Raw genomic sequence first — 18,010 nt, 5'->3', positions numbered from 1 at the left:
ATATTAAGCAAAAAGAACGGGGAGGGGATATATAAAGATAAATATAAAAAGAGAACTATATTTACATATCTATATACATATATGAGGATTTGCATGACATTTGCATGTAGCCGTTTCATTCACAATGAATACTACCAATACAATGAGCAGCTGTGCTTAGTCTAAGGTGCATAATGAAAGTGAGTGTCATAACAGTTACAGATTGTGGAATATGCAAGTGTACAGTGCATGCTGCTTTCTGTATACTTTGAGCTGTATATTGTAGTTGGTATTATTCAGGCAGCTGGGACCGCCCTGCAGTAAAGGCTCTCGTCGTATAGCCTTATTGCAGTGGGTAAGAAGGATGGTGCTAACAGCTGTATCATTCTGCCACTGAATGTGCTTGTCTATTTTTCTACTGTAGTGTACAGGGGATGTGATGTTAGCAGCTCACTGAGGGTCCTTCTCTCAGCCACAAACTCCAGAGGGTCCAACTGGACTCTTGTAACATGGACTTATTAAAAGAGTGCCAGTCTTCCTGATCAGTGTGTATAGCACACTTCAGTTGATACTGTTACCCCAACACACAACAGCATATAATAAAGCACTTGCGACAATACACTGGTGGAATGTCCAGTAAGAGTTTAATGCACACACAGAAGGACCTCAGTCTTCTCAGAAAGTATAGACCACCCTGGCACTTGTTGTGCACTGCATGGGTGTTAGTACTCCAGTCCAGTTTGTCCTCCAAACGCACACACAGGTACCTGTAAATCCCGACCTCCTCCATGCTCTTTCCGTTGATGGTGACTGGTGATAGGGGAGATTTCTTAAAGTCCACCACCATCTTTTTAGTCTTACTGATGTCGAGTTACATCTGGTTCAGTTTTACACCAGTCAACAAATTCCACCCCCTGCTTCCTGTATTCATCCTAATGTCCACTTCTGATACACCCAACAATAGCCGTGTCATCAGAGAATTGATGTAGATGACATGAATTTGTGTTGTACATAAAATCAGAAGTGTACAGATTGAACAGGAATGGAATTCAATGGAATACAATCCATTGGAGAACCCCAGTGCTACACACAGTCTGTCTTACAAGCAGGCTTGTGCCAAACCGAGGATACCCAGTCAGATAGTTCATGAGGTGACAGATTCATCCACCTCCATCAGACGAAGCTTTCCCCTAAAAGGACAGGCTGAAAGGTGCTAAACACACTGGAGAAATAATCATAAAAAAGATCCTCACAGTACTGATTGTTGTGTTTTGTCTAGAAGGTAGATAACTACACCATCACTCCAGTGCCGTCCTCGTATGCAAATTGCAGCGGGTCAGGCAGTGACGTGACCATGATATCAGGTGACATTTCAATTGCCTTTTCTTGGTGACAGGAATCACACAAGAAGTTCTCTGTCTGTGATCTCTTTGCCAGGCTGCAGTTCAGCTGAAAGATGCGTGCTTGAGAGTGACAGTTCATCTCATCCTTAGAAAACAACCCAATGGGCTAGTGTTGTAAGCCACGCCCCTTTCATACGCCAGTCGTCACGCCGTTCGGCGTCTTTCTGCGGCCATGGTAACATCAGTACGTGAAGGACATCAGCGGATCAGAAGAACATATAAATAATCCTTAGAAAACGGTAACTACTTAATTTTTCCTCGATCAAGTGTGTTATTAGAATGCAATACTGATCCGTAATGTCACATGTTCATTTAACGATACCAAAAGAAATCAAAAACATTGTGTTGCCATGCGAACCCGCACTGCTTTCGGCGGCCTAGGTCTTGGGGCGTTTTTTTTTTACAAGTGCCTGATGGGAATTGTTGTACCATTGGCCTCTCTTTGCTGTCTGATCGTCTAAAAGGGCCTCTGTGTATTAAACTACAAATCCCTAGCCAAGACTCACAACAACGATAAGGACGCAAGTGGCTATAGCTAGCTTTCAATTTTTAAGCATGATTGAATAGCTTGTTTGCTTCCTCAGGTTAACGCCGTGCGTATTCATCGGTTCTCAACTCGCCTTTTGAGTTAATCCCGAATAATGCATCATAATTACTGAGATGTGGCCTTCTTAGAAGGGTACTTTAGTGTTTAGGTACTGGTATTCAGTATCTTACCTCGAATGACTGCTGATGTGATGAGTGTTCAATAGAGCCCCATAACTATAATTTACCGCAGTGCTTCCCAACTAAAGTATTTCTCTTGTTGTGTACCTTGCAGGACGTTTGACTTCCAATGGCTTGTCTGCAGTCGGCGACATCGACAAGAATAAAAACCCCTCTAGTCAAACCACTGTAATGGCAGTTTGATCACTCGGCCTGTATCCCTTGTAGCAAATTGTGTTTTGGATTTTTTCCATGATGAATTTGACTGAGATTTGTGACAATGCAAAGAGGGGGAGAGAGTATGCATTGCTTGGGAACTATGACTCTTCCATGGTGTACTACCAGGGTGTTATACAACAGATCCACAAACATTGTCAGGCTCTTAGGGATCCTGCACTGAAGGTTAAATGGCAGCAGGTAAGATTAAAATACACAGTTACAACGCATAGTAAAATCCTTGGCCTGTGTATTACAAGTAATGAACTATATAAGAATTCAGGACCGATGGCTTATTTTCTGTGGCCGTGTGCTCTTATCTGGCAAGCATGAATAAATAATTCCTATGACGAGAAATAACAGGACAAAGTGTGGCTCTTTATCTCCTGGCTACAGGTTAGGCAGGAGCTGATGGAAGAGTATGAGCAGGTCAGAAGCATTGTAAACACACTGGAGAGTTTCAAGGTGGACAAGCCAGTTGACTTCCCCAATCCTCAACCAGAAGAATGTAAAAGGGAACCTGCGGTGTGGCCACCTCCAACTCCAGCAGAGCACAGGTATACGGGCCCTTCTTTAGCCCATTCCCTCCTCCTGCATAGGACAGACAGGACCTCCATGTTGCTCTGCTTTTCCTCTGTCATGGGCAGTGGTAGCTCAGTGGTTAAGGTACTTAACTAGTGGTCAGAAGGTCGCCAGTTCAAGCCCCAATGCTGCCAAGTTACCACTGTAACTTTTGAGGGCCCTTAACCCTCAATTGCAAAAGTTGTATTCAGTTATAATTGTAAGTCGCTTTGGATAAAATGCCGTTAATGTACAAGTGGACGGTTTTGAGAATGTTCAGTACCACAGATGTATCAGTGCATTAGAATCCGTATTTCCGATCAGTATCATGGATGCATGTGCAGTTGTAGGTTCTCTTTAAAGTGTGAAGGTGTGCAAGTTGTTCTTGTATTATAAAGTGCTCAGAGGTTTACAGTGTGCGGCTGAACATGGAGGTGCATAATTGTTCTGTTTATAGAGTATACACAGGATGTGCTGGGGCCGATTTATGAAATATAAATAAACTAAAATAGAATGCTGTATACAAGAGTATGTAAAAAGTGACAGCAAAGTGTGAGTGTCTACGCATGTCCACTGGCAGTGGAATGATGCTGGACATGTTTCTCAGCATGAGGCTACAGATGGTTCTTTAGTGTGGTGGAACATGATGCCCTGCTATTGCTTGTCAAATGGTAGAAGGTGAACAGGACCATGGCAGGTGTGTGGCGGTTCAGAGGTCGAGTATTTTTTATTGTCATTCCAGCTACATACAAGTATACAATGAAACAAAATAACATTTCCTTCGTGACCACAATGCAACACAAAAGAACACAAGTGCAACAACAATAAATATGAAATGCAGGACTAGTAACGACAATCGCATAGTGCAGCACTGACCATTGCACCGCACAGAGTGGATATGCAAAGATGTAACATACTGTGACATACAAGTGTTTAGCAGATAAACGTATTGCATATATAAACACAGCTTTCAAAGAGGTTGCAGCCAATACAACAATATAGAATACAATATTTATTAACTGGGATATTCGTTAAATATTATATTCCAGCAGCATAGATTATTAAGGAATGTGAAAAAATAAGAGTGTGAGTTTCACAGTTTTGTTAAATACAGAATTCTGACAACTGACTTAGATAGGAGATGGACAGAGAAAGCACGGCAGTAAGATAGTTTCAGTTTAGTATGTGTGTGCACAAGGGAGTGTAAGGTCAGTCTCTGGTAGTTGAGGAGTCTGATGGCTTGGGGGAAGAAACTGTTGCAGTCTGGCCATGAGGGCCTGAATGCTTCGATGATTGTCTCTCGACAACAGGAGAGAAGATTTCAAGTTATGGGCATATGGGATCATCCACCATGCTGAGGGCTTTGCAGATGCAGTGTGCGGTGTAACTATACGTGAAGGATGGGAGAGCGACCCCGATGGTTTCAGATGTCATCACTATTCGCTGCAGGGTCTTGAGGTCTGAGACGGTGCAATTCCCAAACTTGGCAGTGATGCACCTGCTCAGGGTGTTCTCTGTAGAACCTGGTGAGGATGATGGCGGAGATGAGCTTTCTTCAGACCTAGAACACCACACCAGCAGGTGAAGATGAGGGTGGAGGAAGTTTGATCATCCAGCCTGATGGACTGTGGTCTGCTAGTCAGAAAGTTTAGAATCCAGCTCCAGAGGGTGGCGGTAATTCCCAGCATCTGTTGCTTAGAGACTGTTGCATGGCAGGTAAGATGGTACTGAATGCTGAACCGAAGCTCTTTAACCGCATTCTTATGTATGTGTTCTTGTCCTCTAGGTGAGAGATCAGGCTAATAAACATGGCCAGTGCAGGTTTTAGGGCACCGGTTCCTACTGGAGCCTGAGTAAGGAGCTGCCACTTGGGCACAGTGACAAAAACCACTCTTTGCTTTCTGATTCCCAGAGCACCTGCCCAGGTGAAGAGGCCGACCAGTGGCCTGAGGCCCCAGCGCAAGGACTCTCCTGGGCTGCAGCCCCGTGTGCCTGCAGGGAAGGGCCAGCCCAATTTAAAATCAGACCGACCCGGTGGCCGTGACGGACGCACAAATAAAGCTAAAGAAGAAAAAGTCAGTAATCCAGAAATTAAAAAAGCAAAAACTCAGTGCTGTTTAAGGAAATTTGCTTTCAATTGTAGCGAAAGATGCTTCAGTTAAAAAATAAGCAGATGAGATTCTAAGGTCCTATCCTTTTGAATTACATTTCTGACATACATATATTATTAGCCAGGCTTTATGTCTGAAACAGATGCATCTGTAATGCATTATTGTGTTTGTCTTGTCAGTCTAAGAAGAGTTCACTGGAGGGGCAAGGTGATGGAGAATTGAAGAAATTTGATGGTACAGGGTATGACAGTGACTTAGTTGATGCGCTGGAGAGAGACATTGTGTCAAGGAATCCAAACATCCACTGGTAAATGCTGTGCCCCTTGATGAATGCTTATTGACTGAGTGACTTTTTAAACTTTTTTAGCAGTGTGTTGTATTATTAGGTAATAAAACACTCTCTTTAGGTCATCTGTTGCAAAGCACAACTTACATTCATCATCCTGTAGCCTTTTATAATTGGTAGTAGACTAGCGACAGCTTAGCAGCTGCAGTGATGTGTAAAGCCTAGCAACACTCTCATGCCATTGTTGATGCTACATTTTACACCCTTAGGTCCACTGCTGAGTGGAAACTATGTTTGGAAACTGACTGTTGATGATCTGATTAGAGGCTGGATGACAAATTTTGCGTGCCGACATAAAATTGTGCCTAAAATTCACCCATAATATTTTCCTTAAATACTGAATATGAGGCTAATGCATTATAAATTGCTAAAACAAATTGGGAAATTTACAAATTTTGTTCAGCACCACATTGTTGATCTGTTACGCTCTGTGGGACTAGACTCATGCAGTATGAGTGACAGCTGTCAGTCTGTTTGGTGGTGAGTCACTCGGTGTTGGTCTGTGACTCACCCAAGCTGTTGTGTGTCATGACTCACGCAGGGACGATATAGCAGATCTGGAAGATGCCAAGAAGCTACTGCGAGAGGCTGTGGTCCTGCCAATGTGGATGCCAGATTTCTTCAAGGGCATCCGTCGCCCATGGAAGGTTAATATGTTAGATCTTTCCAGTGGGGTGCAGAATCTTGTGCCCCAGGCTTGCAAGCAAAACACACATTTTGTAACTCTATTTATGGTAGACCTTATTTGTTTCACCAGAAACTGGCAGCGCTAATAACCTTAATTAGGCCTCTGAAGGTTTTACTCATTGGGATCTAAAACTAGACTAATTTTTTACCTGTATGAAATCCTTCTCCTACTGTAAAATTATTCTTTTGGAGCAAGGTGTTTCATGTGTCAGTGACAATATGTAAGAAAGGAACCATAGAAAGCATATAATTTATTCATCCATGTAGATGGCACCTAGTATTTTAGTCCACTTGGTGGCATCATTTCATCAATTTACGCCATGTGATAGGATTAATTAAAATTGGGTGCCAGATATTTACAAACAGTTTTTTTTTGTAGTTTTGACTTCGTTTGTGTCAGTGATTTTCTGCTTGGAGAGCTTTCTTCCTGAGCCTGAGCAGTGTTTTGTGGCCTTTTCCTGAGCCTGTGTTCGGCGTGTTAGGGTGTACTGATGGTGGGGCCCCCTGGCACAGGGAAGACCATGCTGGCTAAAGCGGTAGCTACAGAGTGTGGCACCACGTTTTTTAACGTGTCATCCTCCACACTCACTTCCAAGTACCGAGGGGAGTCAGAGAAGCTGGTCCGCCTGCTCTTTGAGATGGTAAGAGAGGTTGTCTGCATCAGCGACTACAAGCCAATTGGTCATATTTCTCTTTAAAAAAAAAAAATTATGTGTAATTTGGGAATTCAATTTGAGGCAGATGATATGCTGGCTCAAACGTAGGCTTTTAATTAAATGAGATTTCTTAAGCCTTTTATTCAAGTAAAGAACGATGGGAAGGAGGTCAGATCAGTTTGAATTTGGTCCTCTCGGGATCCTCCCATAATGCTGTGTTTTTACAGGCTCGATTTTATTCACCTACCACCATCTTCGTTGATGAAATTGACTCTATTTGTGGGAGACGTGGAACATCAGATGAACACGAAGCGAGTCGACGTGTGAAGTCTGAGCTTCTGGTCCAGATGGATGGTGAGAGAGAGGGAGAGAGACCAGCAAAGAGAGATTTGGATTTAATTACAATTTCAATCATTTTGTGAACCTAACTCCCAGTAAATCACATTCAGGTGTAGGGGGCACATTAGAAAATGATGATCCTTCTAAAATGGTTATGGTTCTGGCTGCTACTAACTTCCCCTGGGACATCGATGAAGCGCTGAGAAGGAGACTGGAAAAGAGGATCTATATCCCCCTGCCCAGTGGTAACATCAAATGCACCCTCTCTCTCTCGCTCTCGTCTCACAGTCTTGCACACGTGCGCACACCCCCCCCCCCCCCCGCTCCCTCATACTACTGCATATCATATGAACAGTCTTTGCTTCTCCAGTTCACCCACAGACATCCCACTCCTTGACAGAGCACATATTTGTCTCCCTCCATATGCTCCATTCATGGGTTACAGAGTCAGTGGTTTTGTGTTACACTCACTCACTCACTCACTCGGGTAATTCACTAATGCTGATGACCACAATGCGAATAAGACTACTACTTTTTCTGTTTTTTGCTGTCCATTTTCAAAATAGATATGTAATCTATTTTGGATTTATTACCTCTAAAATACTGATTCCCTCTATTTTTGCATATTTACATTTAGAGCATTTTGCATTATAGCAACCCGAGTGAGTTACATATTTGAGTGCAACAGTGCGTCAAACCCATGCCCTTAGTGTTCTAGTACCACAACCAAGCTCATCTAACAGGGGAGCTACAGGAGCTATTAGTCACATCAGTTGGCTTAAAATCCTCTTACAAAAGGGAAACAAAAGCAAATGAAATTTTTTTTTGTCTCCCATGTGTAAAAGAACCCCTTCACTGCTTTACCCAACCAGCTGTTCCACCTTTAGTATCAACATCTGCAACCCAGAACTTCCTATAACTGCAGATAATTCTTTCACCTTGCTTTAAGTTAGCTGCATTTGAGAGCTTTTGTGCATGAAGCGCCCATTGAAGTTCCTGCTACAGAGTATCAATGGGATTCAAGTCAGGACTTTGATTAGGCCACTCCAGAGCCTTAAGCACACCAACATCTTAGAACACTTGGCATAGTTGACCTGAGAACACTTGGCATAGATGACCTGAGAACACTTGGCATAGGTGACCTGAGAACACTTGGCATAAGTGGCCTTAGAACACTTGGCATAGGTGGCCTTAGAACACTTGGCATAGGTGACCTGAGAACACTTGGCATAGGTGACCTGAGAACACTTGGCATAAGTGGCCTTAGAACACTTGGCATAGGTGGCCTTAGAACACTTGGCATAGGTGGCCTTAGAACACTTGACATAGGTGACCTTAGAACACTTGGCATAGGTGACCTTAGAACACTTGGCATAGGTGACCTGAGAACACTTGGCAGAGGTGACCTGAGAACACTTGGCAGAGGTGACCTGAGAACACTTGGCAGAGGTGGCCTGAGAACACTTGGCAGAGGTGGCCTGAGAACACTTGGCAGAGGTGGCCTGAGAACACTTGGCAGAGGTGGCCTGAGAACACTTGGCATAAGTGGCCTTAGAACACTTGGCAGAGGTGGCCTTAGAACACTTGGCAGAGGTGGCCTTAGAACACTTGGCAGAGGTGGCCTTAGAACACTTGGCAGAGGTGGCCTGAGAACACTTGGCAGAGGTGGGCTGAGAACACTTGGCAGAGGTGGGCTGAGAACACTTGGCATAGGTGGCCTTAGAACACTTGGCATAGGTGGGCTGAGAACACTTGGCATAGGTGACCTGAGAACACTTGGCATAAGTGGCCTTAGAACACTTGGCATAGATGACCTGAGAACACTTGGCATGATAATCTTATAGTTTAATGCCATGTTTTATGTGAGCGAGTCCAGCAGTTCTTGACATGTTCGTCTGGTTTTGTCTGTCACATACTCGATGAGTTGTCGCTGCATTCTTATTTTGGAAGGTTGGTCACTGCTGGGCAGACTCACCACTGTTCCAGGATTTCTCCATTTGGAGATAATAGGTCTCGCTCTGGGTTGCTGGAGTTCCAGAAACTTAGAGATGGCTTTGTATTCCTTTCCGGAGGAATATATTTCCATAACTTTATCTCTTGCAGAATTTCTTTTTATCAGGGCAAAGTATGTGTGCTTGTTGAGAACTTTTAGCCCGTTTAATATTACTGGAAAATCCAAATGATATTTAGGTCCAGTAGCGCTAATCATGCTTCATGTGTAATCTAATTAATCCTAATTAAAATATCATTCCAACTAAAATTTAGTTAATTCCTTTATTCAGCGACTATGGGAGAAATTACTTTTTCTCATGGCCAGTTGGTATAGGATGGATTTTCATCTGTATTTGAGAGTTTATTTGTTTTCTTTGTAATATAAAATTTTATTTGCAGATCTTAAACAATGAATGAATGAATGAGGGAAGTTACACTTGCATCGCAAATTTCTTAGAACCCAAGGACACTTTACAATCAACCCACAATTAAGTGTGACAAGTATGCAAAAATAGGAAACGATCATGAGGGGATCACAGAAATTCAGCGATCAAGTCCTCAGTGAGCAGAGTGAGGTTTGCTGGAACAGAACGGGGAGGACGTGAAGGTGTGTGGTGCAACGCTGTAGTGACCGAGACTTCCCTCTCCAGCAAAAGGACGAGCGGAGCTGCTGAAGATTAACTTGAAGGAGGTGGACGTGGCTCCAGATGTCGACCTGGCCGTCATCGCAGAGAAGATCGAGGGCTACTCTGGCGCCGACATCACAAATGTCTGCAGGTACTCAGGAAACGGCTATAAGTCATACATTGTCCCAGACATAGCATCGCCTTTGTGGCGATTGCTTAATTCTTGTTCCTTAAAGAGATATTTCGCTCTTGCCTTAAAGATTTACTTAAAAAAAAAAAAGAAAATTATTGGAATATGTTTGTCATAGTGATAGCAACTGAATTGTCCAGCTTGTTTTTATTACCAAGCATGGAAGTTAGGCTACAGAAAAATAAGGTTAACGGACTAATCCTCTGGTGGGTTGATAGCTTGGATTCCAGCTGGCGTTTCGTTAACATCCATGTGACTGCAGGAATTTCACCATCCTTTGGGGGGGAAAGGGAAGCAGAACATTTATTTTTAACTTAATTCAAATTAATTCAGTAGATGTGGCAAAAAGCACTTACCAGGCACTTTTTCTGGAACACCTACCCTGCGTCTTCTGTCAGCCTTTAATAAGTACACCTGTCTCATAGGGGCACAATGTACAATTTCAGAGTGTAATCATTTGTTCATGTTGCTATGCACAATTTGTCAGTCACCCTCTACCCCTTTTACCACTGGTCCACAGTACTGTTGCTACTGGATATCACTTAGGGGGTAGACCATTCTCAGCACACTAGTGACATTGTAATGTCAGCAGCAGGTTTTTTTGGTATGAGTCTGTCAGGTAATGTTTGTATACAGTGTGTCACTGCTGAGCTGAGTGTGGTCCTCCATTAAAAAGTGTTTAGCCGGGGTACAGGTAGTCTGTCGTAAGCCTTTCATCCATGGTCAGTTTCTCCAGACTGACTAATCAGAAACTGATCGATGGAGAACAGGGTTGACAGTAGCTCATAAATTGTATATGGGAACTACAGGGTTAAATGGCTAGCTATCTCTATTAATGCCCACAGATGGTAGGTAGCTGTTCCTAATATAGTGGCTGGTGACTGGTGTCAACACCTTACATCTTTTTATTGTGTTCTTTTCTCATGTAACATAATATTGTATATAGCATCCAGTGTGTATCCACCAAATCCGTTCCTGAACCTTTAACAAAAGCTGATTGTGTTGGTCTCTGCAGAGATGCATCCATGATGGCAATGCGTCGACGGATCCAGGGGCTGAGCCCGGAGGAGATCCGAGCTCTCTCCAAAGACGAGCTACAGATGCCCGTCACCATGGAGGACTTTGAGCTCGCACTCAAAAAGATTTCCAAGTCAGTCTCTTCTGCTGACCTTGAGAAATATGAAGCATGGATGAACGAATTTGGCTCTGCTTGATTCAGAGAGCTGGACCTCGATGATCTGAAGGAAGTGCAGTTTTCTGAGGGGTCTGGAAAACCTCAGAAATCTCTTGCATTTGACAGTTCAAATCAATACACTGAAGGCTAAAGTTTCTGCTCTCTCAAACGTACCGTTTTTGACATGGAGGACTCAGAGTGTGCAGTCTGTCAGTGTCCACCAAGATTTAGAGATCAAGAATGACAGCTCAGTGTTGCTAGTTCTTAGCACATTTATCTTATAAAAATGCACTAATTTTGTAACTTGAAACTGAAGCAGTTTTATCTGTTAGATTTAACATTGATTTTGATTTGATTTTATGATTCCATGATGTTTTAGTCAACCAGTTATAAAACATCTAGTCGGTCTAATTTGTTCTGAAAGTTCTTCTCTGTAAAACTAGACAAGGACAGTACATAATGATGGGTCTGAATTTGCTTTTGTAAATTGTTGGAGAACTGATTTGAAGGTACATGTATTGTGTTTTTGTGTTTATTGTGATTTTAATGACTGATAGTCATAATAAATTGTTTACATTCAAGCAGAATTTATTTTTATTTGTGTATTTAAGAAAAAAAATGTAACAATAGTCACATAAGATAAATATGATATGTTACATAAAAGGTCTCATTTCCGTCGTATTGGTTTTATAATTATCAAAGAGCATACCTAGAAACCATTACTTTTCAGATATTTGTCCAGTGCACACCAGTCATGGTGAGTGACCTACAGTGACAGGGGATTTGTCTTGCACTACTGCTGTTCCTTTGATTTATTTAATAAGATTTGATTATTTGCTTTGTGGGCATATCTTAAATTGCTTATATTGCATCCACTGTGCACGCAACAATTTGTGTAGGAAAAACATCGTTATCATTGTTCTTTTAAATCTTGAAATCCTTAAATATTTTTGTTTATATGTTGCTAGGTCTGTCTAGCAATGATACTTAATGTTTTACTTTATTAGCTTTATCATTTGTAGTAAATTTACTTAATTGATTAAATTAATCCCTGTAAGATGTCCCCGTAAAGTAGAGACTGGGTCATCGGAAGACTTGAAAAATTGTGAAATGTTAAAAAATATCTTAGACAGGTGATGCAGTCATGCTTGGGTATAAAAGGAGTACCCAGGAAAGGTACTTTGGCCCAGTCTTGCTTGTACTGTTCACCACTCACAGCAGTTTAAGAACAACATTCCTCAATGAGCGATTGCAAGCATTGGAGGTATTTTACCCTCTTTCGTTCTCTAAATCTCATAAAAGAGAGACCAAAACCCCCAACAGACTTTCCATGACCTTTGATCCTTGAAATGGTGCGGCATTAAAAACTGTCATGTTTCTGTGATGGATATCGCCACATGGTAATTGAACATCTGTGAAGGCACCATTAATACTGATAGATATATGCACATTTTGCAGAATAATAAAGACATCATATTCAGGAAACCCTATCAAATTGTGTTTTTGTACTGTTTTCAATATAAAACAGGTCAGAATTTTAAAAATCACTACTTTTGTTTTTTTTCTTAGCATTTCAGATATTTTCCCATTGATATTGGAACTGTAATTGTACATGGATTAGCAATTCTGCTGACAGTCGCATTTAGTTAATCCTTGCTGCTGCAATGCTTCTGTCTTGAGTTTCACACTGAACTCATAACTCACAACTTGGCTTCGGCTACCAGTAAAGATCTAAGTAAACTTTCAAATTCTGATACTTATAAAGGCCTTATATTAGCGCATTATATGTCTTAAGGCAACAGCATTTATCTTGGTATATCATGACTGAATAGAGCTTTTTGGCTGTGCTAAATCTAAGTTACATCCATGGGTGATCAGTCTTGCTGTTGTTTCACTAGCTGAGAAACAATGTTTCTTATTCTTGTTAATGTTTTGTAATTATGAAATAAGTCTACATGCTCTGTTAATGAGTTTTATTTATGTCTTTGGTTTTCTGTAATGTACAAACACTTCAGTTTAGTCTTGACTATTTATACAGTTGTAATGAATGTACCTTAATTTTGAAAGGTTCTATGTAACTAACTGCTTTATTAGATTACCAGTCTAGCAGCCAGATTGGAGCAGATCCAAAAGTGGAAGGGAGCTAGTTTGTTATGGCGAGTGCAGAACATGGGGTTCACTGGTCCTGAATCATCCCAGATGGCAGAAAGCTCTGGTGGTGTGAGGATGATGGGAAAGAGAGCATGACTCGCTCTTCATGGGCTGTGTGTGTGTGTGTGTGTGTGTGTGTGTGTGTGTGTGTGTGTGTGTGTGTAGCACTGAGTTTATCTTCAGTGATTTGTACTGTGAGTGTTGGTCTACGTTTGTCTGCATTTGTAAGTGTAAAAATAATTAATATGTGCATATTTCTGTGTGAAAGAGTCATGGTAGTTAGAAAGGATTTTAACTGAGTGTTTAAAATGTTTACAGAATATAAAAATCTAAATAGATCAATTGATTGATTCAAATGACTTAACATTATTGACTGCAAAACCCTCACAGAAGGTCTGCACAGTCACAGTCACAGATGGACTCAATACTGTGACAAATCCCTAGTGTGAATGCACCAGAGATTTACAGAATAACCAGACTCCTACATAATATTTTGCAGCAAGTATTTTGCAGTCTTGAATGCTCTCAGTCAAAGTGACTTAAGACTTTGCACCATTCTGTCGTTTGCTGTAAACATTTCCTATCAAGTTCACTGTACAAGTGGATTTTTTCTCAAAACTGCCAAAACTGATACATTACTCACTTTTGCCCATGCAGTCTATGCTGCTGACACACAAAACCACTGCATGCAGTTATTTTTTTGCTTGTTGTCGCACACACATCTTGTAAGGCATTTCTCTTATGTTTGTTGCTTGTTGTCATGTAGACGGATAAAGAAATATTATGAAGGAGATTATGATTATTCACAGCAAACTGTTTTCCTGCTGTTGCCAGTTTATGAACATTGTCAGTGAATCTGCATCAGTATTTTGCATCTAGTCTTGTTTCCAAATAGAAAATCTTTTCAATCTCGTTATATAAATTCAAGTACATTTTCATTTTTAATGCAGGGAGAATATTATCATGAATGGAAGTCCTTGGTAAGATTGTGCATGCAGGTTTATATGCTATTTCTCTGTCTCTGGAGGGATAAATGAACATTCTTGGTGGGGTGTCTAATGCATCTATTTTTATCCATCCGTCAATGGCTGTCTATACCATATGTCTGTGCAGTAACATAATCTGTGACCTCTGTCACACGTGGTCCATACAGTTAATGGATATCATGGAAAAATGAATGGGAGTAGAGAAAATCATTTTGCACTTGAAATAAATATGTATTTAGAAAAATGCAAACGTATACTTCATTTGTCATGATTCTGTGATGGTCACATGTACAGTAAAGGCAAACAAAATCATGCATTTTAAGCCTATGTTTAAACATACTGCATTTCAGAGCCTTAAAAACGGGTTCAGTACTTTAGGGGAAGCTGAGATCACGTGCCCCACGGACATTTGAACATGTGTTTCCTGAAAGTTATGGGCTGGTTTGTTCTCTGAAACTTGGAACTGAGTTGTTGTGCACCCTCTAATGTCTCCCTTGAGAAGCAGAGATTATTGGTGTCAGTTGATATTCAGCCCCAAATTTCCTGTCTTACACATGTGATACCCTGGCTGCCAGAAAAAAAACCTCACTTCCTGAAATTAATACTTGACATGACTTGGAATACAGCATGTGGAATGGCCAAGGATCGAAATGGGATACTACTTATCAGAGAAGAAACCACCAATAATGCACAATACCTGTGCACTGGGGGTAAAGACAACACCTATTTTGTTCATCATTGTGGTTAGTTATTTTCACAGGTACCATGGAATTAAGTTTTGCATGTTCCCACTTGTGTCTGAAAGTAGACAGAGTGAGGGTGTCACAGTTGTGGCTCCTACACAGCCCTGAACGTTCGTAGCTGCTGTCTCTGGGCTGGAAGACCAGGAGCTGGAGCCAAAGCTCAGATCACACGAGCTTCCTTCTTTAAATGAGTCTAGCGCATTCGGCCCAGCCTGAACCCTTGTTATGAGCATGCCAGTCAGATACAGGATATCCCTCAGGAGAGATTACAAAACACTCACTTCCCCTTACAGATGATAGAACAATCCACACCCAAACAGGAATAAACATGTTACTGCCGAGGTCTGGACACAGAACCCACTGTCTTTTCAAAACGTATATGGATGTTTAAAAAAACATGTGAAGGTGGGTAATACTGTCAACATATGTGAATACTATGTGTAAATAAATCACATTATCTTACCATGTGTTATTACATGCTCATGTCCTGCTGATCCACTGTCACCAAGTCACAATTTTGTTACTCTTTAGTCCAGCAGATGTCACTGTGTCTGAGAACGTAAAAAGGATATTGTGTCTAGAATTATGTCCACATGAAATTTGTAGTGATTTTTCTTCATGTTAAAATAGTTCATTAATATTTTGGTGTAATAGAAGGCTACTGATTATCAGTAGGTCATAATGATGTATGATCATATGTTGGTTGCTACTGTTGGCCTGGGTTTAGTGTCACTTACCTCAGTGCACACACTGTGGGACGCTAACACTTTGGCTAACAGGCTCTAACATAAAAAATATTATTATAGAAACCATTATCCATTCTTATATCTCTGGAAAAGATTAACTGCAAGCAACACTAAGCATCCATTTGGAGATTCTTGCTTGTTTTTTTGTGTGGCTTAGACACAGTGAAGACTCAGTCTGGTAATGTTTATCCCAAAATAAGAGGATTTTTGTATGCCATTACTCAAACATTGTGACTCAGGTACTTATCACCACCCACAATGACCATATTGATGTTACCTTTAACCTCAAAACATATAGTAACCAGTCAAATTAAAGTTTGGTCATCATATTGGTTTTTTTTGTGGAACACATGGTGTATGATGATAGGTTATGCATTAAAAGGCATTTAGGAGAAAAAAATGTTTTCAGTGATGATGTCTTCCAGAACTGCGTCTCCACAACAGTGAATCTCTGGATAAGAAACTAATATACTAACCACATTTTATGCTTTAATAACACAGCTGTGTTGCTGTAGAACTGGCTGGAGGTCAATCCAAACAGGAGCTTACTGCAGTCCATGGGTGTGTTCATAATGCTGGTGTGACTTCATAATTCCAATTCTGACAAAGGCATTTCTTTGAAAGGAGGTCTGGATGTACAGGTTCAGGACAAAAACATGCTAAAAAAAAAAAACCCACCCAAAGACGTGCTGACTTGAACAATAAAAGAGAACACTCTAGGTATTTCAGTGAAAGAATTTAACAGCAAGTGAGTTATACCCTAACTACATCATTATTTTGTTTATTTAACATTTGGGAAAGCACAATATTTTCAAAGTTTAATGAATACCTGCTTTGAAAAATGTGATTGAGACAGTGGAATGGTTGAGGGAACCTAGCAGACGCATATGCTTAAACGTGGAAAGGAAAACATTGCCTGTGGTGGCTGCCATGGAGAACTGAACAGTAGTCTCCGAGCAGTGAAATGCAGAATCCAGTATTACTAGTCACTGTTCCAACGGATACAGCTCCATATAACCATAACAGCCTACTGGAAAGAGCCAAAAGTTGGAAACCTGCACATTTTCACTCACGGTTATAACAATAAACAGGTATGTGTGTTGAAGTTCTATGCTTGGAAAGACCCACCGTTTAACTGTTCCAACAAATAAGCTTCTTTACCACAGAGATGTGCAGAACATATTAATGTGTTTGTGTAATCACAGACAACTAGTGATAACATAGGTACAGATTAACATACTGGGAAACACAGGGAAATAAGACGAACCTGTGTATCATCCATTAAAAATCACAGCCTAACTTTTATCAGTCATATCAGCCATAAGGTTTAATGGGACATCATGTTTATTTATGGTAAATTGTGCACAGCAAATCCAACATCTTCAAAATAAGATCAAGGCCCAACGGAGTCCAGCACTGACAATGTTAATAATCAACTTGACACATTTCTGCATATCAAATGGCTGAAGAATTGATGAAACATCTGTATCTAGCACAACAAATTACCTAAAGACAAGAAGAGGTGTGACTAGCATTCATCACATTCAACAGGCTCTGACCTTCCCCCAGGCCATGAGAGTACTGTGAATTGAGAGCACAGTTATTGAATCACCTACACCATTATTATCTTAGGAGCAGTGTGCCTCATTATGAGTGCAGAGGTAAACCCATACTCAGGTAAAAATGTTGTTACTTAAAACAATGACTCGAGTAGACATACAAGCAACCTTTAAAAAGAGGTAACTGTGAATCAGATTGTAGAATTTCAGCGTGACTGAGAAATCTATCACATCTACACTGAAGCTTTCATAGAGAATTTTTGTCTTTTTATAAGACAGTTTTGGTGTGTGCAAAAGGGATAAGTATAACCAGCAATGCACTGTAATTACTACCCTGTATAAGGTCTAATGACTGTTTGCCTTTGGCTATTTGCAGTGTATGGCTAATCAGAGTAACATCAGAATTCCATCTCCAATGGTATGGATTGTGTGTAAATGGGTAGTGTCAATTTTTCTCCTTATATTTATTATGTGCTTGATGTTATTCTTTGTATACTGTAGCCAATCACATGCAGACACCCTTGAAACAATAAATGTCTGGCAGACAAGGAAAATCGTTCATTTTTCTGTCTAATTCCAACCCTGGGCCTTGTTACATGAATCACTTGTAACTGTTTTGCTTTTTGTCTTTGTGTGTGTGTGTGTGTGTGTGTGTGCGTGCGTGCGCATGGGTGGGTGGGTGGGTGGTGCCCTTTTAGTACTGTAGCTTTTCTATTGTCATTGACAGTTCTCTTTTTCAACAAAATGGCTTCTGTGTAAACATCCTAGTATGCAGATTAAAGTTAACAGTCAGGAAGTTGTTACATTTTTACTAAGAGACACATACACACTTTTGAACAT

General features: G+C 40.9%; 1 protein-coding gene across 2 annotated transcripts; it reads left to right on the top strand.

Moving 5' to 3' along the window:
- Positions 1-1,398: 1,398 nt before the first annotated feature.
- On the top strand, positions 1,399-11,566 carry katnal1 (katanin p60 subunit A-like 1). 2 transcript variants are annotated; one of them, XM_027022128.3, is made up of 11 exons: positions 1,401-1,621; positions 2,203-2,504; positions 2,700-2,860; positions 4,777-4,939; positions 5,155-5,282; positions 5,863-5,968; positions 6,491-6,649; positions 6,892-7,018; positions 7,114-7,248; positions 9,646-9,772; positions 10,827-11,566. In XM_027022128.3, exons 2-11 carry the CDS (start codon positions 2,340-2,342, stop codon positions 11,023-11,025), a joined length of 1,470 nt encoding a protein of 489 aa, XP_026877929.2. In that variant the 5' UTR covers positions 1,401-1,621; positions 2,203-2,339; the 3' UTR covers positions 11,026-11,566. The 2 variants fall into 2 exon arrangements, with proteins under 2 accessions (XP_026877931.2, XP_026877929.2); XM_027022130.3 differs by lacking the exon at positions 7,114-7,248 and having other exon boundaries at positions 1,399-1,621.
- Positions 11,567-18,010: the final 6,444 nt, after the last annotated feature.

Source organism: Electrophorus electricus, chromosome 19 (genome assembly GCF_041902795.1).
Source record: "Electrophorus electricus isolate QZ-2024a chromosome 19, ASM4190279v1, whole genome shotgun sequence".
Taxonomy (NCBI): domain Eukaryota; kingdom Metazoa; phylum Chordata; class Actinopteri; order Gymnotiformes; family Gymnotidae; genus Electrophorus; species Electrophorus electricus.
Note: the sequence above shows the minus strand (reverse complement) of the source record. Positions and strands in the feature narration are given on the sequence as shown.

What these genes read in the sequence shown, in the direction of transcription:
- katnal1 (XM_027022128.3), top strand. Translation starts at nt 2,340, where the DNA reads ATGATGAATTTGACTGAGATTTGTGACAATGCAAAGAGGGGGAGAGAG. An exon ending in AGGAATCCAAACATCCACTG is followed by an intron (nt 5,283 to 5,862) that starts GTAAATGCTGTG and finishes TGACTCACGCAG; the next exon opens with GGACGATATAGCAGATCTGG. An exon ending in GCATCCGTCGCCCATGGAAG is followed by an intron (nt 5,969 to 6,490) that starts GTTAATATGTTA and finishes TCGGCGTGTTAG; the next exon opens with GGTGTACTGATGGTGGGGCC.